Source organism: Chaetodon auriga, chromosome 12 (genome assembly GCF_051107435.1).
Source record: "Chaetodon auriga isolate fChaAug3 chromosome 12, fChaAug3.hap1, whole genome shotgun sequence".
Lineage (NCBI taxonomy): Eukaryota > Metazoa > Chordata > Actinopteri > Chaetodontiformes > Chaetodontidae > Chaetodon > Chaetodon auriga.
In genome coordinates this window covers 18854996-18880164 of record NC_135085.1, presented here as the reverse complement: position 1 = coordinate 18880164, position 25169 = coordinate 18854996, and the positions used below count along the sequence as shown (strand labels likewise).

Sequence of the window (25169 nt, the reverse complement as noted above, 5' to 3'; positions counted from 1 at the left end):
GCTCAACTTCTTAAAATGAACTCGAGCAACAGCTGAATGGAAACAAAACGTCTCACGTGAAGAACCAGCTCTGCCCCGCAGCCTTCTGGGATACGTAGTTTTGGTCAGGAGCTCTCGGAGACTAGGAAGCGCTCCCTCTGATCAGGAACTATGAATCCTTCTTTCTGTTCACTCTCTCTTCTGTCTGACATGACAAAAGACTGCTTGGGGTCGATGACCACCATGCTGTCTTTGTCCTGACCAGGAGCCTCCACCTCGGCGTAAGAGGGGCGACTGGAGCCCCGCCTGAACTTCATGACTGGCCAGTGCGTCGGCCGCCGCTGAGGAGAGGGGGTAGGGGAGGAGAGGGGGGTGGGGATGAAAGAAAATGTGTATTTGTATGAGACGTGCATCTGGACTGCTGGAGATGAATAAATATTAATGCCCCTCGTCAATAACATGGATTTGGAATAGACATTACCACAAACAGGTGTTCAGAGCAAAGAGAAAGTTGTTCTAAGTTGTGGTTAATCAAAAATTCTGACAGAAAAGGTGTTTAAAATGTTTCCAGATCAAACGCTGTGCACGTGGATGGAGGACGGGTGACAGGATTTGGGTAAAACTGTGCTAAACATGGTAGAACATGCATCAGAAAATGGTTTGGTGCTGTCCTTGTACTGGGCAAGACCCAAAATTGGTGCCATGAAGGTTGAGCTGGGGTCACTGACCTCCATGAAGAAGAGGCTGACGCTGGAGGTCGGGTGGTTGTACATGTAGACAGACATAAGGACGGCTGCTGCCATGATGATCATCACCATGACGATGCCCGCCAGTAAACCAATCTGCAGCCGCTCGTCACTCTTTCCCGTGGTCTCCTCGTCTCCTGCTGGACAGACGGGACGATGGACTCTCAGTGATAGCGCGAATGTAAACACTGTGGTAATCACATAAAGATCACATAGTGCCTGCCGTTCGTAAACACACCATTCAAAGGAGCAGTCGGAGACTCTGGAGAAATGGAGTTGATGGTTGAGTCTCAGTCCCCAGGTCGTCAAATCCCGACACTTTGGGCTGGCAGCCCGCGAACCCAAAGCGTTTTCAAATGGTATTTTATGACCTGGGAATGAGACTCATCTTTCTCCAAAATCCTGACGACCAGAAACGACCCAAACACATCAAAAATGATAAGAAGTCACAGGTGGAGGGCAGGGTCTGTGCAGGTACAGACACGATCAAAATGTTCAGGACATCCAAAAATGTTGCAGCATTTCAAAAAGACATTCTGAGATTAACTTTGGGATTTTACAGATTTCTTATTTTTTAATAAAAATCAAGCACTCTTCCATCTAGCTAAGGCAAATCGAAGCTGAAGTAGGACATTTCAGCTTAGAAACAACAGCCACGACAGCCAAATCTAACAGTCCTCCCTCTTCTGTCCCAGTCAGTGATAAACATACATTAAGTCATCCTCCAGAAGCTGAGCACACTATGCAGTATTTAACATGGCGCTGTATACACTCAGCTATGAGCTCACAGAGGGCTGGGAAATAGCTGACCACTTGACCCTCTCTGTCAGACTTTACACAACACACAGGGCGCGTGTACTATGCAACAACAAGAATTAATTCATGAGATAGTAATGACACCTGTCCTGAGCTGTAATCTGTCCTAACTGAGAGACGACTTAACACTAAAGCCTAAACCTGAGATTAAAAAGGACCAAATTTGGAAATACTGCAGTTTTAGACAAATAACACGCGTGCGTTTTGTTTACTACAGATGATCCTGAAGCATGTGTGAGCCTACCGTCTGCAGGTTTGCTCGTAGGAGTCTGTAGAGTGGATATGATTCTTCTGCTGGTGCTGCTGCCTGTTGAGGGGTTGGTGACAGCGGACGTCTTGCTGAGGGGGGTGGAGGTCAGGCTGGAGGCCCTCTGCTGCATTGTGGTCGTAGCAGTAGTGGTCGTACGTGTGAGGTGGTGAGATGTGCTGTTTGTGGCGTCGGTCATTCGGAGACAACGGGGATCTCGTCTCTGGAAAAACAAACATCAGTAAACTTCTTCGTGCACAGACGGACACAAGCCGAGGGTTAAACTTTCTGTAAGATACTAAAATAATGACGACCTCCTCCGGGCAGCCGAGGTCAACCCAGTCCTGCCGGTTCCGATCGAAGCCACTGGAGCATCTGAGGGAGGAAGTAAATGTTAAAGATTGGTTCATGTTCTGTTCAAATGTGGAATTTTGTGCAAAAAGTTTCCACTTGATTTCACTGGAGGAGGACAGTACATAATGTCCCCCCATAACAGGCATGCAAATCACTGCTCAGACAATCTCTTTGTGGCCAGTATGGACAGGAGGAGCAGTTACAGTGAGCAAAAAAAACAACTCTCTTTGAATGCAAATATAGGATTGACAGTCGTAACATTTTTTATGAACACACATTTAGTGCAATGTGCAGCCCTGTCAGTGGGACAGTTTGTGCTCTCTGTGTATTTCCACTTCACCTTTGTAGCCGACTGCACCAGCTGCAGTTAAAGCCAATCTGAGAAGTGACACATGGACCACAGCTGGAGAACTGGAGACACGCTGAGAATAAAGAAAACAGGGAAGAATGAGGAGGAGGAGACGGCTTTGACTTCTCAAAACTGAACCTGAACGTGTCTTTACAGGCCGAACATTCAACATTTGACAGGCTAACAACAACATAAAATATATGCTCAGATTAGGTTACTAATGATCCACATGTACATGAGAATTTCTGTGCAAACTGTGTGTTTTGTCATGTTGGCAGCACATCTCTCTGTAGACTTAATTTAGGATTAACTTACTGGGGAGAGGCAGCATCTCCACAGCTGTAGAATTGGAGATTTTGGACTTGAGGATGTCGACTTTGTGATACTCATAAATGGTTCTCCTCCGAACATCTGGAGCAGAAAGGATATGATGTTATGAATTACCAGTGAGATGAAGTGTCTTGGTTGATATGTTCCTGATTTTAAAGGCTTTAAGTAAAGTTTTGTACACCAAATGTGCCACTCACTGGGGATCTGCTCTATGTCATGAAGCACCACGAAAGCATCCGACAAGCCCACTTTGACAGGATGATTCTCTGTACTGATGTCACTGATGTCTATAGGAACCTATGGGGAAAAAAGCTGTGTCAGTAGACAAATCTCACATTGACAGAAGAACACGAAGAAGAGAAAAAAAGTGTCACCTCTTTGTAAGAAAACACGATGCGTCCGTCGCTGTGCAGAACAGCCTGGAAGGTGAAGGGTCCAAGACTGATGTTGTCCTGCAGGTGAATCCGGTTCCACTGAACCACCAGTGCAGTGCCTTCATGGTAGACATAGAAAAACACAACCATGCACATATATTTAGTGGAAATCTTCTACAGCAGAACCACAAACAAGAAGCCTTCATTGGCAGATTTCCCCCGCTCTGTCTCTCTTACCATTATCAAAGTAGAAAACGGTCGAGTTTTTGGACAGACTGGGGTCAAAATTTGCCATCAGGGGGGCGATGTACTGAGTGGCTGTGAGCATTCGGTGGATTATGTCTCCAGTGTAAATGAAACCTGTGAGAGAAAATGTGCACAGGTTGCCATCAGTCATTTGTATGCAATGCAGAGGGACATTCACAAGTTATGGGACAAAGGGCCGTCTCGCCAACCCGGAGCACATCTCTTCATGTCGTATGTCTGCAGATTAATGTAGTTCTCACATTTTGAAAACACATCCTCATCTTCATCTTCTTTTTCTCATGATGGTTGCAATACAACTCTTTCTAAATCCCACAGTGGGGAAATGTGCAGTGTTACAGCAGCAAAGGGGATGTGTAATAGTATCAGTAAGAAAAGAAGCAGGATATGACACATTAGTGAACAATATCATCAGTTAAAAATGAGTAGAACGAGGCAAAGAGGAAGCTTGAATTTATCAGTTTTGATGTGTGTGGTCTACTGGGAACAGTGGTTATTGTAAAGTCTGACACGTGTAGAAGTTCACACTGATCATACAAAATATTAAAGCACATGTAAAAAAAAAATACAGAAACATCAAAAGAAGCCTGTGATGCAGGTTACAGTCTCATAAAGCAATGCTATTCTGAGGTCAAAGATATTTAAATTGCTTTACTCACTAAAATATAAAAGTATGAACTGTGCAGCTGTAGTATGAAGAGAAAACTGCACAGAACTATAATATTAAATCATTTTGTGTGCAGCTCTATATCATTTAGACTTGTAGCTCAAATGAACACAGAAAGAGGCCTCATAACTCTGAGCTCACACCCTCTGGAGAAAAGACATTGTGTGTAGTTAAAGACTTGCCTCCAGTTGCCACCGTGATCTCTTTTAGTACATGACCGTAGAAAGGGAAGTCGAAGGACAGAGTCACTCTCTGGAGACAAAGAAAGGCAAAGTGCAACATCAACTGTATGTTAAAGACGGTCTGACGACACAAGAAGCACTTTTTGTCAGAATCCTTAACTGTGTAAAATAGCTTAGAAGAAGATCCTGAGACCAGTGTCTGAATAATTTGGACATCAAAGCCTTGTACTGATTTTTTTCATTCAGGAAAGTCAAAGTAAACACACAAATGAAAAATGGATTCTTCTACATGAGGTATTCAGTAGCATGAAATAGTGATTGTTCCATTGAATTCACGCAGGCTGATTTCATACCTCAGCTTGTCTGTGGGCGCTGGACAGGAAGCCACAGACCTTCCACTCATCCTCTTCCATCTCATCGACATTCACCCACAGCTCTTTACCAGCTGTGTCTCCAGGACTGTAGATCTTAGATGTGTAGTAGGCGTGATCAATGTCCTGTCCAAGAATGGAAGGTTGAAATGCTTTAAACATACATTCGTAAGTATCAGGGACAGAAAATGTGAGGTGGAACTAAACCTGAATGAATGTGTTGGGATAATAAAAAGTGTGCTTTTGACAGAGCTCATCAAGGAAACATGACAGTCAAAACCAAAGTCAAGAAATAATGTTTCGTGGTTAGTTTCCCCAATAAATAAAATTCCTGTTCCAGGGGGGAAACATTCAAAAAACACTGCATTTAATATTTCCAGTTGTCTAATCTTTTTCTTTCTCAGACCTTTCTTGATTATCGTGTCTACATATCTTCACAAAAATCCCCCAAAAGTCTTAAATTCTAAATTTGGCACATACATATTGTCCAAATCTCATTACCATGACCTGCAGGAAAAACTGCAACTAATATCAGCAGTTTGAAACAATGTTCATCCATCATGTCAGCTGTAATTAACTTTACCACAATCTGTGTAGAATTGTCGTGCCCCTCCTCCATCAGCAGGTCTACATCGGACTCTTCTGGTTGGTGCCGGTCTCTGTAGTGGCCCCTCTTATCTGCAGCCCAGCCAGGCAGCCCAGGCCTGGCTACCCACCTCCTCTCCCTGGGTTTGCCGGTCCCTGTGACGGCATACGACCTTCCCTCTGATGGAGACAGCTCCTGTGTGTCAGTCCGCTGCACTCCTGAGGAATCAGAGGGAAATAAGCTATTGTTGTTCTGATCACATCGTTTTCTGACTTTGTCTTTTTTTTGAGAACCATCATTATTCAAAATTAAATGCCTGTGATCTGAGCTCATACTGCCAAAGACACACACACTTCATAGCACTCTTAGAACAAGTGTACTTCAAACCAAAAGCAATTAAGATAAAAACAAATTAAAAAAAACATGTTTTTATGGCCAACATTATATTGTTGTTTCGCAACTTTAGCAGTAAAACTGGTATGGACACTGGTAACACTGGTAAGAATAAAATAAAGAAATGACAAGACAAAACAACACAGCAACCACTGTTAGAACACAAGTAAGCATAGACAACTGTCTGAATAGTCCAGAAATGAAATCGATAAAATGTAATCATATTGTCACATGACGAGAGGAGACCAATAAGAGAAAAACAGAGAAAGGCAGCCCATAACTAAATCTGCCAATTCAGCATTCCCACCCACAACTGGATGAATCCAGAGGTTTTCACTACTGCAAATTTTTGAGTAATTTATCAATCAAATCAACAATGCCACATATTTGAATATTTCACTCAGTATTAGGCATCATGTAGCTTCAGTGAAGAGCTTGAAAAAAACTGACGCATGAAAAATGACACTGACTTTGTGCAATATTAAGATTTTTAACAACTCTGAAGCTACTTCAGGTGAAACAAACAGAGGAAACTGTGTGTTAAAGGAATTCGATGTGCAGAATGCCTCCCTGAACATCTCAAACACCAGTAAACGAACTCCTACATCTTTTTCTCATACGCAGCAGGACATAAACAATTCCCCAGCGAGCGCCATGTGGAAAACATGTGCGGTCACTCCGGCATTCTGCACTTCCAGTGACAACAGTCAGTCCCAACTTTTCTCTTCACAGCAGAGGGTGAAAGCATGCTTCACATTCTTCACACCAGCAGGTCCAGGACCAGGCATGTGAGGCCAGCAGCGGTGGGTATTGTGTCTATATTTCTGTCACATGGCAGCCCTGTGGCTGCAGAGGCCTGATCACCCTCCACCAGTGCTTGAGTACCTTGTGGGCAGCATGCTGATGTGAAATAATCTGTAGTGGCAGTGCAGATGTCAAGAAGACAGAGCGGTTTTACTGGTAACAAAGAGTAATGAGTGCAGTGACTCCTGCCACTTAGGGGCTTTTTCCATATGTTAAAATGTCTGTAAATCAGCAAAAGTCAGATTTATCATACTTTTCAATACAGCTCAGCAGCTGCTGTAGCAGCATGGTCCACCGTTTGAAGCAAATACTCCACAGAAAATAGAAAGCAACAAACATTGGCAGAAACAAGGTCGAACACAGCTACTTCAGCAACACACCTGAGCCTGTTTACACCTGATATGTCTCTGCTAGCTCGAAATAAAGACTCTCCACCTGCTGGTCGAGGCTGGAAACACAAATCAGCACAGGTACATGATGATCTATGGTATGAGAGGTTAAAGAGACAGTTATGAATAATTTAAATGACCATAAATTGTACTAATTAGTATCCAAATGTGGCCTGAAAGAACACAATACACTGAAGAGTGGCACAATTCGGCAGTTTGAGGGACACCTCATTAAAGAATACGTCAAAACATCTGCACATGTTTTCTTTAATTGGTACATTCAATCCAATAAAATATTAGTGCTGATATAGACCAAATAATGTCAGTATATGTCCATTTCATTGTGCATGAAATATAATGATAATTAGAGGAGAAAAAAAAAGATGCTCCGCAGCAACAAACTGACGCAGAAACAAAATCACATGAGCTAACTTAAAGCTAACATTACAGTTAGCCAGTGTATTGACCTCTATATAACAGGACTGAAATATTAAATAACTACATGATAAAACATTAAATCCTACTACTTTCCAATGTACACTAACTTAATATAAAGTAGTGCATGACATGAAAGCTAGCTTCGACACCACAGTGCAAACTGACCTCCAGCTCCTCGGGTTAGCCTAATGTTAGCTTACAATGATCCGCGAGGCAAACCGTTATTTGCGTGTTCAGATTAATTTTGAAGACTTACCAGAAACTGATTTCAGCTTCATGAAGCTCAGTTGAAACTGGAAAACAATGACCATCCCTGTGATGAGATTCACTGTCTTTGTCAGGGTCATCGCCATCCTTCCTCTCAGCTCATAGCGCATCTTCAATGAGGTTCAGAGTGAAATTCATGAACTGGCGCAAAGTGCGTTTGCGCCAGTGACCGGACACTCAAACGTCTCACTGTCGTTGCTCGTCAAGTAAAAACAAAACGTATATGACTCAAACACACACAAACAAATTAGACGATGCAAACTTAACTTTTTTTGTGGACTAATATAGAGCTTCTCATCATGTTGATATCGATGCTAAACTTCAAATTGTCCGCGGGACATCTGCGCGTCACTTTGGTCTCCTCAGGAATGAAGCCCTGTTCCTGATGAGAGACCGTGCCCGGGGAAACGCTGCCTTTGCGTGCTGTCGTAATTGCTTCCATCACTATTATTTTTCTATACTTTTCTCAAATTAATTTATGATTACACATTTTTCCAAGTTTTTCATAAGTACGAAAATATCTCAATTCGTAAAGAATCTAAAGATGTCAAATAAGTGCGGGAAATTACATATTTCCCCGGGAACTGTAGTAGAGTAGAAGTATAATGTAGCTGGGGGGAAAAAAGACTCCGGTCAAGTACAAGTACCTCGAATTTGTAAAATTTGTACTTAAGTACAGTAGTCCAGTAAATTTGCCAGCTGCAACACCTAAGTGATGGACACATTAATACATCAAAATACAATACAAAACTATACATTATACAATATAATAATATGCATTATTTGGAAATGCTCTGCATAATGTACTTTTACTTTTGATACAGCTGGCATATTATTATGAAAATACTTCACTTTAGTAAAGTTTACATAATTAAAAGACCCAAGTACTTGTTCCATCACTGATTAATGCTTAGTGTTCGGCGATCCTTTCGTTGTACCTGAATACGGCGCTGTGAAAATTACCAGGAGCAAGTGAAGGCAGCAGTTTATGTCCCTGATGTAATTCCAACTTTTGCCCACCAGATGGCCACAGTCACAATAAACCTATGAAAATGGACATTTTAAGCCAACACCTTTTGATTATATAATCTATTTCCGGAGTACAAGAAGGGCTTTGTTTTTGAGTACTGTGTAGCAAATTTGATGTCAGTATACATGAATAAATATTTAGTAATCGGAGAAAAATAAAATACCTTCACTTACTTGAGAATAACTTTCCTTTTTAGAATTCATTCAGAAATCTATGGTTATGTTTTTCTACGTTTTTAATGCCCACATTTTGCTCATCAGTGCACTATAATTTGCACTTTACTCAACTATATTTATTTGGCAGCTTTAATTACAAGTTAACACAAAACATAAGATAACAAATTAAGTTGAGTTGATCAATATACTAACAGAAAATTGATGGGCACCTTTTCTGCTACTTGTTTCATGTCATTTATGCAAAACAAAGCAAAATTTTTATGGTTTGGTTTGGTTTATGGTTCTAGTTTCTGAAATTTGGGGATTTGCTGCTTTTTCTTTAAATTATTTGTTTGAATCGATTTTTAATGATTCTGAAGTTTGGAAAACTGCCTGGACAACACAAGCATTATGACGATATTACTTAGGGTTCTAGGTAATTGTACGAACACCACACTGTAAATATACTCAGTTACAATCTTGCCTTGAAAATGTTACATAGTCAATCGACAAAACATTCAGGAGATTAATCCAAAAGGAAATCAATCATTAAATGCATTTACCTCCATCTCAAGCAGCTGCAACTGTAAAATGCTGATTAGTGATGAGTAACAACAATCTAATGATTTAACAGTCAAAGCGGCCATATCTCTGCATTGAGTGCCTGAACTTTAAATAAGTCCGTATGTTGTTAACACTTCTGTGCTTTTAATTGAGTAACGTTTTGGATGCAGGACCTGTACTTGAGTGTCATCTTTAACTGGTGCAGATGACTCCGAGCAGGATCCAGTTTGACAACACTGTGTACATGAAAACAATACTGAGGCAGGCATGGTGGTCTCTCCACGGCAAATAGTGAAAATCATGAACCGGCTACTCTGCCACGATCATAACAAACCAAAACACTTTAAAGGTTTTGTTTAGACGCATTCATGCCTTACAAGCCTGTAGCACTGCCTGGAAAGAGAGAAGTTTGATTATTGTAAAGATAACCAAACGTGAAAGTCCTGAGGAAGAATCGTGTTTACAGACATTTGTTCAGGGTGAATCTACATGTCTGTCTGTCATCACAACTACTTGTTCATAAATCTGAATCATGACAATGAACAACGCATAAATATTGTATACTTTCTTTTAATGCAAGAATGCAATACGCACGGGTAAGACAATTCCAAAAGGATGTAAATGTATGAAATAAAACATTACCAATCCGTGAAGCACAAGGCCATAAAGCAAGGACACCTGAGGTCCTTAACTCATTGTGACAAAAGACAGAGTATAAATGGATGGGATTAAATATCTGTTCCTCACACGATAAATGGCAACACGAGCAGGGATGAAAATTAAATCATAAGACATTATTGTTCCCAAAGATATGAAGTGTTTTAAGGTTGTGTCAAAGTTTCAAGCTGTCAACTCAATGCACCCACTGAAGGGATCCATTTAGCCAAGAAAACACAAATAAGCGCTTCATTAAAAGGTGTTTCGCATGCATTTAGACATTTAGAATCATTACCTCTACTCTTGAGAGACCAGGATACACATTGATGGACAAAATTAGCTGCTTGCAGATTTAGTGCCACTGGTTTGGATTTGGTGGCAATTCTAAAAAAAAGAGTCCAAGATTCATCATACAAATGTAAGAATATAGGCCGCATGAATCCAAGATGATTTAAGGATTTTGTTTTTTGAATCAAGATGTTATCTTAACACCGACAATACCACTGGCATTAGTATGGCCTCGTGTGTTCGTCTCAGTCGTATCAAGACATCGGAAACCTTCCTACAGTCATTTAATGGTGTTTATAAATGCTACAGACAGCACCTTTAATTAAACAGTTATTTGTGTCAGAGATGTGGGTGGAATAAGAAACTCTGAAGAACAACCCTCAACTTAAAATACTCAACAGCTCCACTTCAAAGATGAGAGTGGAGTTTGCTGGGATGATGGGTGGGAATCCTTTACTGCCGTAGGCGTAGTCCGGCGAGCAGGTCAACTTGGCCAACTCACCAACGCTCATCTGTGGAGGAGGTGAAGAATGAGTTAAAAATATGTTTTTTTGTACTGACTGGCTGGTGTGTGTGTTTGCACTGCTGTTAAAGGAGTACTCCAGTGATTTCAAGTCATGGTGTACTGAAAGAAAAAGAAGAAAAAGAAAAGCAAGCTGAGATGTCCCAATGTTTAGTTCTGAGAACAGGTACATAGCATACAAATTTCAGCTCAGACCAAGCTGAGATAAGCCTGTTGACATCATCAGGGGATATTTGTCCAGACTTTGGAAAGCTCCCACAGAGCCACAGAAAACATTACACAACTGTTTTCACAGTAGAGCTGGGCAATGAAAGTCAAGGAAATGATAATTTATACATGATTGTATCAGCTGCTAGCTACCAGCACTGTAACACTGTTTCCCAATGACGTGAGCACTGCCAGCTGTCTGCAGTCATCAGGCTGATGTCAGGAACACACCAACAGCAGATCAATGAAAGGGCTGATTATTCTGCTCCATCTGCGCTAGGGCTCCAACTTTTCTTGAAATTTATTTGTTTGGTTAATAAAAAGTTCAGAAAATACGGATCAGTGTTTGTCCACAACCTTAAGATATTCAGTTTAATGTTATAGAGGAGTGAAGAATCCAGGAAAATTCACATTTAAGAAGCTGGAATCAACAAATTCTGACTTTTTTTTCCCTCAATGAAACTGATTTAATGATTATCAAAGTAGTTAGCTGTTAATCTTACATCTGACAACTAATCGATAAATCACTGCAGCTCTGTATAAAAATATAGAAATATGTAAAAATGTGCTGTGTTACTGACAGTCCAAAGCTGTGCAGGGGTAACGTGTATTTTTTAACATGCACAGCCATGATGGCCTTGCAGGTGGGGCAGCATTTAATCATCCTAGCTCAATTGTTTCGCACATGAAGACCTAAAAGCACGAGACTTAACAGCAACACTCAATAGCATTTTAGCCCAGACACATTTTGCCTAAAACGGTGAATCATGCCAAATTAAGTAAATAAAAACAGCCACCTTGTCCAGCCCTGTTTCACAGGCTGATTACTAAACCCCAAGATGAGGAAACGCCTCTTGATGTGTCAAATCGAGTCAGAGTTCCTCCCCGTACCTGAGCTACACCTTCATCCCAAGCACGAATGACTTGGCCGGCTCCAATCTTGAAATTGAAGGGCTCTCCCCGTTTCCTGGAGGAGTCGAACGGTTTTCCATTGGTCAGCGTGCCTGTTCAACAACAACACAAACAAAATCGTGTTAGCGACCCTTGACCACATCATTTTCCTACAAGTGCTAAGTGTGTTTTTGTAGCACTTTAACACAGTGTGAACGGGTGCTATATATGTTAGCCAGTGCTCACAATTTGGCAGTAACACGATGCCGCCTCGACGGCTATCCGCTGAGTGCCGAGCAAACGTTATAGCTATACAACGGTTAGCTTGACTTAGCTTAGCACAAAGAAGAGATATCAGAGAAAACCACTAGCATCGCGATTTGTTTTTGAAAGGATCAAACAATCGCGACATAACGTCTTAATTGGTGAGCATTGGGGTGCCGGTAATCAGGTTTTGTTCAGTTTGGATGGTTAGATTAGCCGTTTTCTCCGTTTCCCGTCTTTGTGCTAAAGTAAGATAGCCGTACTACATATCTTAACGGCACCGCATCCATACTCTCGCGTTCGAAAGCGAATGCGCTATTCCCCTAATGAGAAACTACACAATTTTATTTATATGCAAATCAAAATCGACCACGACTTTGTGTTTGAGCGAGGAGTCTTTGACATTTTAGGTTCAATGGAAGTGGATGAATTAAAAATCGTAACCTTTGACCAGTCAGCAAAGAAATGCCTTACCAACGTAGTGCACGGTAACATTCTGTCCTTTCGCCGGAAATGTCTTTCCTGAAAAGGGAAACACGTTGGTTATAAACGAATAAACCTTTAAAATGCAATATTATAAACTTAACAAGTCACCTGAATGATAAAAACCGTACCATCTCCGGGCCTTAAGGTCTCGACTTCGACTCCCATTGTTCTTTCCAAGCAGTCTTCTCTCTCACACGCTCCCTTTTTTTTTTATTTCTTTTTTTTTCTCTCTTTCACACGCTTCCTGTGGCACGAGCGCTCTGTGTGCTTGCGTGATTGGCGACATGCGACGTGATTGGCTCGCTATGAGAGGAACATGTCTCACATGGCAGAGAGGGCTTGTCGAGCTGAAAGCCATGTCTGTCTTTTGTTTGCTTGTGTGGTTGTGTATGAGCGTGTGGGTGCTTGTTTAAATGTGGAAAACGTGAGTGAGAAATGAAAAATAGTTTTTCTTTGCGGCCAATGCAACTAAAATAGACAAAACGGTAAGGGGTATTGAATGGAGAGGAGTCGTGGAACTAAGTTACCAGAGCGGGGAGGGGACTCAAAAGTATGAATTAGAAGTTTGCTTTATCGAGAATTTTGAAATTTCACACTATTAGCATTTCCATTTTTTATAATACTATCGGCTATGTAGATGGTTTGACAGAATACTTCTTGTATCTAAAACATCAACGCAGCCTCCGAGGGCCCCCACCCCCCTCCACAAGGCGCACATGGTTCCGTCCGCTCCCACTGCAGGCAGTGACGTAGCTAAACAAAACCGCTCTTGTTTATCGTCTGTGATGTGTGGTTGTCAGACATGTTCTGAAAATAACAACAATACATTTCATTTATGCATATAATTTAAAAAAGCAGACATTGTCATTGGAGAATTTGGACTTACAGCATAAACACCTGACTTAGAGGCTCTTAATAGACTGATTACTTTGTATACTGACAGTGTACATTGTGGGTCATTGTTGCTTTTTATATTTGCCTATTTTTTTGTACATAATAGTTCTGTGTTTATTTTTACCTACCTTTGATCAACTCTGTTGACTTTAAATCTACTAGTACATAAAGAGCAACTGTGTGCACACATACCGTTGTAATACAGCTGATTTTGTGTATTTTGCAAAATACACATACATTTTAGGATATACAGATTGGCTGGAAAATAAAAATCTGCATTTGAGTCGCTGTAATACGTGAAGCCAAAAAAGGTTTTTTGCTTTTTCTAACAAATATTGTTCACAAATCTATTCCAATAGCAAGTTACATTAAGTAGAGGAAAAACTTCCATTAACATTATAGAAAGTAGACGAACAAGGCTTGCCAACAGGTGTGACAACAGGGTCTAGAGAAGGAGAGATATAAGAGAGACGACATCATTTCTTAAGTATTACTAAATCAATGAACTGCATCAAAAATCATGTTAAACTCTTTTACACAAGAACTGTACACATTTGAAGCTTTGGATTTGCGTATTATCATTTTATGGCACTTTATACTTTCACTGAACTACATTTCAGAGTGAAACATCGTACCTTTTAATTAATTTACAAAAATAAGACTTTACATGCAAAACATATGAAGTGCTTATTAAATATGATGCTTTGCTAAAAACTATGCACAACTATATTACAATTAGCCCTGAAATGATTAGTTGCTTAATCAACTAGTCAACTGCCAGAAATTTGAGAGTTTATTGTCGTTTTACATGCAAAAAACTGCAAACTTTCCATCGTTCCAACTTATCGAATGTGAGGATTTGTTTCCTTTTCTTTGTGGTTATTATTTAAAGTAGAGTTTCACTCCATAGTTGCACGAAACAAACAGCGTGAAGTTGTCGCTTTGTGCTCTGGGTTACAGTGATGGGCATTTCTTAACACTTTCTGCAGTTTTACAAACCAAACACTCAAATTATCAATCAAAAAAATTCAGCAGACTAATCCAGAATGTTAATAATTAGTGTCATAAAAATTTTTTTAACAGTAGCTCCACCTCAGCCAACTACAACAGTAAAACACTGCTTACACAAGAATGCACGAGTTATAATAATCTAATCCTGCAGTAGTATAACAGTTGCAGGGGGCCACTGAGTACTTTTATGTTTGATAGTTACTTTTACTTGTAATGAAGTGTTTTTACTTAGCCACTTACAATGCAATCCTAAGATCTCTCCCCAAGCAGCTTAACAGCCATTCACACCAGGACTTACACGACCCTATTGACACACATGATGGGCAGGTGGGTCAACAACCCACCCACTCTCACCCATCAACACCTACTGGGCCATGAACACCATGACTCATGTGACCCCAACGACTCGCATGATGCTGGGCGGAGCTGTGATCCTGCAAGAGGACAAATGTCTGGGACTGCCCACCAGTCAGTCAGAACTGAACAAGCCTTTTGGATGAGAGGCCAAAAGTCTGCTCTGAGACTAGTCGCTGTCGTTAAGATGGCTTCACGTGTTCAGTGTCGTTCCTGTGTTAACGTGCCTTCCACTGGTACAAGAAGTACTCCAATCCTTTCCTTAAGCAAGTGTAACAATACCACAATGTAAAAATACTCCATTACATGTAAAAGTCCTTGAATCATTTTATAGGGTCTCAACAGTTAACATTTAAAATGGTGTTCTTAAAGACATTTTAAAAAAGTTTTATACATCCTGGCCTGGCATAAATGTATATTATGCATGACAAAGCACTTTCAATCTTAACTCTGTCAAAACATACAACAGAAAAAAACTGCCATCTTTACAATGAACAGTTTCTTAAAACAAACACTGAAAACTGGAAAAAAAATAATAATAATTTACTCAGAATCTGGCATCTAAAATGGAGACTACAATCAGCAAATGGAGATCTGGTTCTGCTTTTTACACATCACTAACAACATAAAACAAGTTACTGCAGAGTCGTCATCATTTCATCATCTAAATAACCGTCTAAACGGAAATCAAATGCATCCAAGAACACAGGCATGATTTAGAATTTGGCTGTGGTTATTAATCCGGACTACGCTTCAGTTGAGGCCACGGCAGTGTCAGTGTCATGCTGCGACGGATCATACAGACCATTGAAGAAGGAAAAGTGAGACTCAGTTCCACATGAGGTGCCCTGGGAGGAAACAAATATTCTCGTCACCTGTACGGTGTGAAGGTTGGACAAGACAAGAAATCCTGGTTACTTACAGCTACTCTGTCGAAGAGGTCAAGCCCAGAGTTCTGGTCAACTGCGCCGTCGTTTAAAGTTGTCTGCGGAGTCCTGAGACACACAGGCAGACAACCTCAATCAGCTTTAGTCAGTGTTCTTATGTACATTATCTCAATTATTTTTGGTATTTAAACAAATGTGTACATTGTACTACGCCTCCTGTTCAGCAGAAAGAGGAAGATGGAGATGATGACTCCAGCCAGCAGAGTCAGGGCAACTGCCAGACCTACAGACATCATGTCTACAGAGACAAAGAAACATGACGAGAGCACACCATGTGACGTCAACTCATTTGCAACATGCCTCTCATAGTGCAAACACATCTTACTTACACTGAAGCTTAAAAAGAACGAATATTTGGACCAAATGGAAGTTATCACTACACAAAAGAATAACTGTCGGCTCGGCTGAAGGAGGCTTCAGGTTACCGTTATGATCACCAGGGGGGTTAATGGGGGGCTCTGAGTAGCAGCTGCCGGGGAGGATGGTGATATCATCAAGAGCAACGTCGCCACCTGTATTCACCCCCCTCTGATACACAAACACAAACTGTGACAAAAAAAGAGAGTTCAGATTCAGTAACCACAGCTGTTCCTGGTTAATGTGTTAATAAAAGGTATTTATACACTCTAACATGTTGCCTTTTATGTGAATGACACGTGCTCTAAATTAACTTTATGTGGCTGTTGTCTGAATTTGTATTTTCTCATATTGTACCAGAAAGGTCCAGGGTGTGAAAAGCTTGTTCTAATGAAATCTTTCATAAGCTCATTATTACCCAGAAGGATTCGTTATGCTGAACGGGCACAGTGGCCTCCTGCCACTTGTCTCCCTTGTTTCCCGTCTCAACCCACTTCAGAGTCCCCTCCTCGTTGCCACCAGAATGCATTTTTCTATGAGACAGTGTTATCAGAGCGCGGTTCATATTTAATATTGCTGTTCCTGTTCAGACATTAGTGGTTAGTTACCTGTCGTTCACATAAACTCTGAGAGCCCCGACGTGGCTGCCGTACATGTGGTACCAGAATGTCAGACAGTGACCTCTAGTGGACGGCTGGAACACATCACTGATCAGGAAGGACGAGTCTCCTGACTCACCCACGGAGCTGTCCACATACAGATAGTAACCTGGTGGAAACATGGCAAGATCACGCATGAATAATGAGAGAAAGAACTTTCATATTCAGGTCATGACTTGATATACTCAACCTCACTTCAAACAGATGTGTGCAGCTGGTGTCTTGTACTTTTCTAACCTACGATGTACAAACTTGGTCAGAGTTGGTGGTGCTGGTGGTTTTAACTGCACCCAACATAAGATTCAGATCTGGTGAGGGTTATTTTTGATGCCTTGGTCTGGATCAAACTGCCTGATGAGCTGAGATCTGTCACAGCTGCAGTGGTGGAGGAAGTACTCAGATACTTTAATTAAGTAAAAGTACTCATACCACATGTGAAAACACTCTGGTACAAGTAAAAGCCCTGCACTTGAACAAAAGTATTTAAGTATAATCAGGAAAATGTTCTTAAAAGCAAAAATACTGAAAACTGAATACCTCAACTACCTCATGTCAAATGTAGGAAAACACCTCACATTATCTTAATGAAAAAAACAAACATGGCTGTTAGTACTCACAGCTGGCAAGCTAGCATGTTAGCAGAGAGAAATTTTGGCTGCACTTTCTCTGCTACACTTATACGACTAGCTCACTACAGCTTTAGCAATGTATCTGCTTAGCCTTGGGGGAGACTCCAGTCATGCACAGTGAGTGCACAGGTAGGCAGGTACATAGGTAGAGACAGGCAGGTGGGTACGCATCCCCGAACAGAACTGTATTTTGGTGAATAATACACATCTACACTGTAATACAGCTGCTGGGAAACTCTTTGTTACTTTTAGTTCCTGCAGATTTCCATAAATTACATTTGATCCCACTGACGTCCATCCTGCTCAAAGCAGGAATCACAGACTTACACATCTGTATGATTACCGTGTGCTGAGTTGGTGGTGTGGTCCACACTGGGTCCGGTGTTGGGGTTTGGTGAGGCTCCTCTACCGCGGAGCCAGTCCTCCTGGTCCACTTCTCCTCCTAGGTTGCTCCAACTACACATGTTGCTCTCAAAGTCACAGTGTCCAGGAGGAGGACACTGAGCGTCAGCCAGATGAACATCATCAAAAGCCATGTCTCCTTCCTGGGTGGGGCCAGACTTCACACCCTCCACCACGACCTGAAACACAAAGTGTGTAGTCTCATTCTAGTCTTATCTTTCTATGTAAATGACATTCTGATTGACCTCCAGAGCGACTCTGGCTGCTGGGGAGGACCCTCACGACTCACCCTGTAAGGCTGAACCCGGGGCACAAGTGAAGCCTGAGCGAACCTCCACAGCCGGCCCTGATCTCCCATCTGAGAGAAAATCAGAGTTTCCTTCCCGTCTTCACTCTGCTGGTAAACGTTCAGCATCCCCACGTCTTTGCCATACATGTGGTACCACAGCTGCATGCAAGCTCCTTTGCCTGAACAGCAAGGAAAAGTACATCAAATGTGACTCCATGACTGATGTATCAGAGGGAATATCCTGCAACACGGCAGCAACTTGATATATATTTACAAAAATGTATTGTTTAAGTCATTTTTCTGTCTTTGGTACTTTTACCTTAAATACTTTATGTACATTTTCCTGATTATACTTACATACTCTTGCAGACAAGAGTGCAGTAGAAGCATATCAGAGTCAATCTATGGCAGCATAATACACAGCTTGTAGATCTCTGCCTCACCTGCAGGGTACAGCGGTGAAGACATCCGAGCGGTCTGGCCGGTGCGGTCAGCAGCAGAGGAGGACAGGCAGTAGTAATGACCCGTGGCTGTGTTGGTGGTGTGGTCGCTGTCTGGCCCGGTGTTGGGGTTGAGGGTGGAGCCCGACTGTCTGACCCAGTCGAAGTCGTCGGTGGTCTGCTGCTCCCAGTTACAGCTGCCCTCCTCAAAGTCACACAAGTCTGCAACACAATGTGTTGAAATCATTAAAAAAGTATGTCTACATTTAGCAAAGAATGAAAATGGTAACTCAAAGTTTAGCACTCAATGTTGCTAAAGCAGCCTGAATCCTCTATGCGTTTTTGTTATTTTCTTTTAATTGATTATTCTTCATTTTTCTAATTACCAACAAATCCCATGAAAAAGCCAAAACCAACAGGTCTTCCTCAGCCTGTCTGACTCTCATCACCGAGCGCATTTGTTCTCACTGAAGGCGTAAATCTAAGAAAGCAAACGTTACTCAAACAGGAGGAAATTGTGCATTTATTCAGGACTATTTTCAGCTGCAGATTTGGTGCACTGGGGAGTATTTACAGCAGCAGTGTTCTTCATAATGAGGGAATATGTCTCCCAGTTCAACAGTGTGTATTATTGATTTGTTTTGGACAACAACGACGATCTATAGCACAGAGGATTAACGTGCATCGGCTTTGCCTTCACCAACAACACTTGTGTCACTGTGATCAATTCACTAGTGGTTTTGGACTCTTTGTGGGATTGTTAACAATAAGAAAAACACAATGAAGGACATTATTTAAATTCCACAGTGAGGTCAAACCTGAACAGGTTGTAGGTTTAAATGTGGGCCTACATGTATTAAGACATCCATACCACCTGAGATTTACTCTAAAGGAGGAAGATGTGGTTGAGAGGATGTGATTCACTGGTGAGAGACAGTAGTTGTTGAAAATGTGCCATGACTCTCTCTCCTTCTGGTCAGTCTTTTACTTGCAAAATGACTACATACTGAATCACTGCAACACAGTCAACAAACTCTAAAACTACCGTCCAGTCAACTGAGCTGACAAGTTAAACACACACTTTTTTCTGATTTTCTCCAGTTTCAGTCTTATTACCAGAGGCAGGACATGGTCCACTGGTGAGGGAGATGTCATCGATGGCTATGTCTCCTGCCTCTCCTCCCACTGTAGCCTCCAGAATCACTTGGTGGACTTTCTGCGAGGTCACATGGATCTGCACCAGCTGCCACTCATCCCCTTGATTTCCCGATTTTTGCCACACCTACAGGAAAGACAGGAGGCTGATTCACTTGTCACAATGAGGATGTGAGGATGTTTTTGCAACACAGTGGTATGCGCTGAAACTGTGCAGCTTGCACTTGGTCTACAATGCATTGATGTTATTTTGCAATCGGCATTTCACAACTATGCGAAAAGTATAATAACAGAGAGAAAACCCAGTGGGAACCATCAGAAATATTTCTCAATCAACCTCAAAGCCGTTTTTCTAACACTGTAGTAAAGGGAAGTAATGTATCCAGAGTCAAACCCAATTATTCATGAAAAAATGTGTCCTTCTCTAACCTCCGTTCTCTGCTGAGTGAAACAAACAATAAATTGATCTGTTTCATGCATGTTTTACCAGTGTTTTCGTCAAGGGATCAGCTGTTTGCAGAATCATCCTCAAAGAGCCCACAGTGGCTCCAAACATGTGGTGCCAAAATGTGAAGCAGTATCCCTTTTCACCAGCAGATGGCAGCAGTGGGGACTTCAACTGGGCCATATTTCCCTTTAGGCTTGGCGGGGAGCTCTTGATGTAAAGGTAATTCCCTGTGAAACAACAAAAACAGTAGTTTTAAACCTTTCTGGAGTTTCACCCCTTAACACAAAGAAATGAGCTCTTGTAACTCTTTGCCACAGACTGCTTCTGTCAATGAGCTGTGAGGAGTTCAGGCAAAGAGGGATTTTCATTTGTACACTTTTTAGAGGCCTGAAGAGGTGAGGCTGCAGTGTTTCACAGAAAAAGAAAAGAGGGAAAGTAACATTTTGAAGATAATTGTAGAGATAATTTTGTGTTTCTGACCCTCGTAAGGGCTCCTTTGATTAACCTTGTGACCCCCTGGGGTGCCCCTGCCCCCAGGCTGTTACTGATTGTTAAGTAATTATGTTTTATTGTCAAAGTGTGGCTGATGTTTGTAATAACTTCACATTATCAATTTACAGTGAGACTGTGTAACTTTAAAGTGTAGACAGAAGAAGGTCAATCCATAAGAAATTAAATGTTCAGCTCAGCGTCCTCAGGAGTGTCACTGCCAAGGCCTTACTTGGTCTGGTATGACATTTTGACTGAGTCAGTTTTCTGTCTTTATGGCTCTTCTCTACTTGTGCTATTGTGACAGTAATTTTCCAGTAATGGTCATTTGTGGTCACTTGTGTGGCCACAGCTGTTCAAGTTACAAAAAGCTTGCTTTTAAGGAAAATTCTCAACACATACACTCACATACTTTCAGTATTAAATGTCATTCATAAGTCCACAACATTATACTTTCATTACAGGATAGTCTAGAATGAAAGTGACCTTTGCTGGTGGTGTGGTCTCCTGCAGGTCCGGTGTTGGGGGTTTCAGTGGGACCAGACCTGCTGAGCCAGTCCAACTCATCTTCAGCCCCTTGCACCCAAACACACAGAGGCTCTTCAAAAGAGCAGTCACAGGCAGACAGAGCTGAGGAGGGAAAAACAATTTCATAATTAGCCAAGTCTCCTCCCAAACACTCTCTGCTGGAGGTTTTAAGAAAGCAGACAATATTCACACGTCACATTGATGAAAACATATTTACCTGGTGGTTGATAGGAATTTTCACAGTTCAGAAAAGAGATATCATCCACAGCAACAACGTCATCTGCAGCAGCGGCGTCCATCTGAGTCCCTTTACTCAAACCACTGAACCAAACCTAAGAACAGAAATGATTGCATTGATGCTTTTGAAGGATTCGTGTCTAAACTCTACCTTGATGAAGGTTATAATGTTCAGCGTTTGGTGAAGTTTGCAGTGCCCTTGAACTGTTTTGTGCTGCACAGACTTGTATTAGTCAAAACTGCAGAAAGCAAGTTGTCCAGTCACTTTTCTGACTCAGAGAGCAGCACTGCATTCTGTTTATCTATAAAGCACTTCTTGGCAAACGGCCTGAGTATCTCTCATGTCTTCTGAAGCATAAATCAAGTTTGCACTACACTCGGTCCCAAGACCGTTTTGTCCTGGATCACCATGTCAGCACTGATCAGTTTAAATCTCTTTTGATAGACAGGGTGGTGTGTGAATGTATGTGCTTTTTTAATTGATGTTATCTCTCATGTTGTCCTTGGCCTATTGTGAATTTTGATGTGTCTTTCATGTACCTTTGCTGCTTTATATGTATTGTAATTTAGTTTTAATTGTTTAGTATGTACAGTCATTTTTAGATGTATGTTTTATGTGTTGTTATCAGGGAGTGACTGCAAAAGAGAACTTGCTCTCCTTGTAACTTATGCCTATGCTGGAACTATTTCAGCTGGTGCAACCTTTAACCTGTTAGTAGTATGTAAAGTCTGTCCAAAGTTAGGCATGAAATGCAAACTAGGTTACGTCTGAACTTAGGCACAGCTGGTGCAACCCAGTTCTGGTGCTGTGAAAACCACGTCATTGTTATATAACAGAACCACACAGTGAACCCTCTTGCTCTCTATGGAAGCTTCTGTCATAATGTTTCTATACTCATTTAGTCAGTCAGTGTACTGTAGGTCCCTTCCAGTAGGATTAAAATGTATTTGTTCAACTGCTCGAGCATACACCTTATAAGGCTGATGGTGCAGGCCTATAGGCAGATGCTCTGGGGTCCAATGGGAGACAGTGTTGTGACTGCGTGACCACAGGATTGCTTCACTCCCCTCAGCTTGCTGCATAAGCACTCTGAGTGACCCAGCACTCTCTGCACTGATGTGGAAGTGAAACCTGCATTGAGGACAGAAGGAAGGAAGAAGGGGAGAGTGTTGGATTGGGAAGAGAGTTGCATGGTACAAAGACGGAGGCGGCACGGAGCATTGAGCAATTCATATCTTAAATATTCAACTCTGTATCAAAACAGATATTTGACAGAGATTCAGGACGATAATGGGAGAAGTGTGGGCATCAGCGTCATGGTTATCACTTACAGAATCTGGCAGTAAGGGGATGAAGGGGACAGAGGGGGACTCTGGAGTCGGGCCTCACTTTGTGTGGACCCCTGACTGAAGTTCACCCTCATGTAGTAGCCTGAGAACAAAGGAAAACAAGCTAAATCAACAACTCTTAAACATGCTGATTCAACTGCTGAGAGAAGAGTGTAGTTGGGATGATTTTGGGGTCATGCCGTCTCTTGAATTCTGGGAGTCCATAAAATCAATAAACCACTCCATCAGTGAAAAGCCATTAAAGTCACCTGTGTGTGTAGTGTGATCAGTGGGCGGCTCGGTGTTGTTACTGGCTTTCTGTCTCTGCCACCTGCTCTGTCCATCGCTGGTGTCAGTCCACTGACACTGGCTACTCTCAAATGTGCACGGACCTGAAAGTTTAAGGCAACGCGTGGGTAACACAGCTGGGAAAAAAGGGAGGTGAATACTGGTTCATGTGTATCACATGTTTTTGCGAAAAGTGTTGTGACATTTTCAAGTGAACGAATGAACTTTGAATTCAATTTGACCTCTCTGAGGGTGAACCTGAAATTTAACAGTTATCTAACACAGCAGTAATATTTGTACAAACTGAAGTTGAGCAGCATTGTGCAATCCACCATCATGTCTGTACTTCACTGCAGAGATATCCCTGTACTCTGATGCTGCTCATTGCACTGTAAAACAATGTGATGCTTTGAGGTCAGCACTGCGCTGTGCCTCATCACAGCAGATAAATACTGTCCTCATCACGGGGTACTGCATGACACTCATTCCACCCCACAGCCACTGTTTTACATAATAAGTCAACATGTCAAAGGTCAGAAAGCTGTATAATTATTTTCTGTTCACACTATCTGGCACAAAACGTCTTTCTCAATCAATGATCACATGACTAGTTTGATGTCATTTTGCCCCTCATGTTCAACTTATCTCTTTCTCTCCAACATAACAGACAGTCAACACCCTGCTTCAGCATTTAGTATCTTGCTAATGAATGCTCCTGTGCAATCATATAATTGTTATTGGAAGATGCTGTGCACTGCTAACACAGAAATGTCAAAGCATTTGCACTGCAGGTCTCTCCAGACTGTTTTAGATGGAACCCATGAATGCAACCCGCAGCTCACCACAGCCATCCTCGTCCTCTCCCTGGGGGCAGTCTGGACGATAATCACACTGTAAAGCTGCCACAATGCACACTTTTCCGGCTGACCGCCAACAGAAAAATTCATTATCCTGCAACACCAAACAAAGAGGAAAGTAGCAATGGATTGTTTTCAGCAGGTTTACAGGGTCGTTTCATGGAATACTCTATGTTGCACAGAATTGCTTTTGCAGCCATGAGCTTGTTAAGACATGTCGTTTACCTGACAGGGGGAAACTGGTGCAGTTGAGGTGGAGGGCGTGGTTGGAGCCGTGGGTGTGTTGGAGGGTGTAGGCGGGGCAGAGGTGGATGATGATGATGATGTGTCAGGCAGTTCATTGTTGTCAGGGTCAAAGACACACTCCCTGGAGAAAGAGATGTCATCCAGTGCAACAAGACCTCTGGGACCATCCCCTCGCTCATATCTGAAGACAATCTGAGAAGGAAAGAAAACTACTGTTGCTTGGTGCTGAGCAGGTAGCACACAGCTGAAAACAACCCGAGTGTTAGTAAGAGTGAACCAAAATGGTGACGTCATGTGCTGTAAAAGCACAACAATGAGCTGAAAGATGCTAAAACGCTCTACAGAGCTCTTAGAAGTTGGCTGATACTGTAGTTCTCTGTGGATTTGTCACTATGAGCAACACCTTTCACATGACATGTAGTCACTTGACCCACTGTTCACATTAAAAAACTGATCAGACCAGGTTTCCCTTTCTCGTTGCATGACAGAGTGAGAAATTTTTAAGAAATAAGGCCCTGGCCGACTGAAGCTCTCTGTCCTCACTGACCTTGCTGCTGTCTGAGGAGGAGAACGTGACCTCTGCTCTCTGCCAGCCATAGTTCTGTGAGTTTTCCCGGTGCCATAACACGGTGTCGTCACTACCAGACCGTAGCGTCCTGGACTGAGCTGTCAGTGTGGCTGCACCATCATCCAGGCTGAAGAAGAAGAATCTCACCTACATGGATACAGTCAGAGTCGTCACAATCTGAATGCAACACTTTGGTTTCTGACAGGCAGAGCAACAATCTCATGAGACTCATGCTCATCTCAGGCACACAGCCGCCTGCTGCCAGAGCTGAATTGTCTTGAAATTTTTTACATGCAATGCACAGCGTAAGAAGTGTAAGAAGACTTTGAAATGGCATATGCTATGTGCAATTACATGTACTCACAGTGCAGTTGGAGGTGGGTAATAAAGTTCTGGAGAGAATCTCTGACGTCTGGCCTTT

At 42.0% G+C, this 25169-nt stretch overlaps 3 protein-coding genes across 3 annotated transcripts; all 3 read right to left on the bottom strand.

Annotated features, from left to right (window-relative positions):
• Positions 1–41: 41 nt before the first annotated feature.
• plxdc2a (plexin domain containing 2a) lies at positions 42–7666 on the bottom strand. The gene is made up of 13 exons (XM_076745132.1): positions 7546–7666; positions 5263–5483; positions 4662–4805; positions 4309–4378; positions 3433–3555; positions 3196–3314; positions 3019–3118; positions 2807–2902; positions 2483–2564; positions 2103–2163; positions 1786–2011; positions 708–913; positions 42–320 (listed from the first exon to the last, which is right to left on the bottom strand). Exons 1-13 carry the CDS (start codon positions 7664–7666, stop codon positions 105–107), a joined length of 1785 nt encoding a protein of 594 aa, XP_076601247.1. The 3' UTR covers positions 42–104.
• Positions 7667–9859: 2193 nt separating this feature from the next.
• Positions 9860–13091, bottom strand: LOC143329668 (uncharacterized). The gene is made up of 4 exons (XM_076745671.1): positions 12750–13091; positions 12610–12657; positions 11872–11984; positions 9860–10762 (listed from the first exon to the last, which is right to left on the bottom strand). Exons 1-4 carry the CDS (start codon positions 12784–12786, stop codon positions 10631–10633), a joined length of 330 nt encoding a protein of 109 aa, XP_076601786.1. The 5' UTR covers positions 12787–13091; the 3' UTR covers positions 9860–10630.
• A 2356-nt stretch (positions 13092–15447) lies between these two features.
• LOC143329576 (MAM and LDL-receptor class A domain-containing protein 1-like) lies at positions 15448–24320 on the bottom strand. Its single transcript, XM_076745552.1, has 18 exons — positions 24160–24320; positions 23920–24028; positions 23059–23181; positions 22793–22892; positions 22433–22592; positions 21441–21555; positions 21182–21325; positions 20246–20433; positions 19720–19885; positions 18607–18825; positions 18164–18342; positions 17816–18053; positions 16793–16952; positions 16603–16717; positions 16253–16373; positions 15969–16065; positions 15803–15875; positions 15448–15728 (listed from the first exon to the last, which is right to left on the bottom strand). The coding sequence occupies exons 4-18, from the start codon at positions 22882–22884 to the stop codon at positions 15627–15629; spliced, it is 2169 nt and encodes a 722-aa protein (XP_076601667.1). The 5' UTR covers positions 22885–22892; positions 23059–23181; positions 23920–24028; positions 24160–24320; the 3' UTR covers positions 15448–15626.
• Positions 24321–25169: the final 849 nt, after the last annotated feature.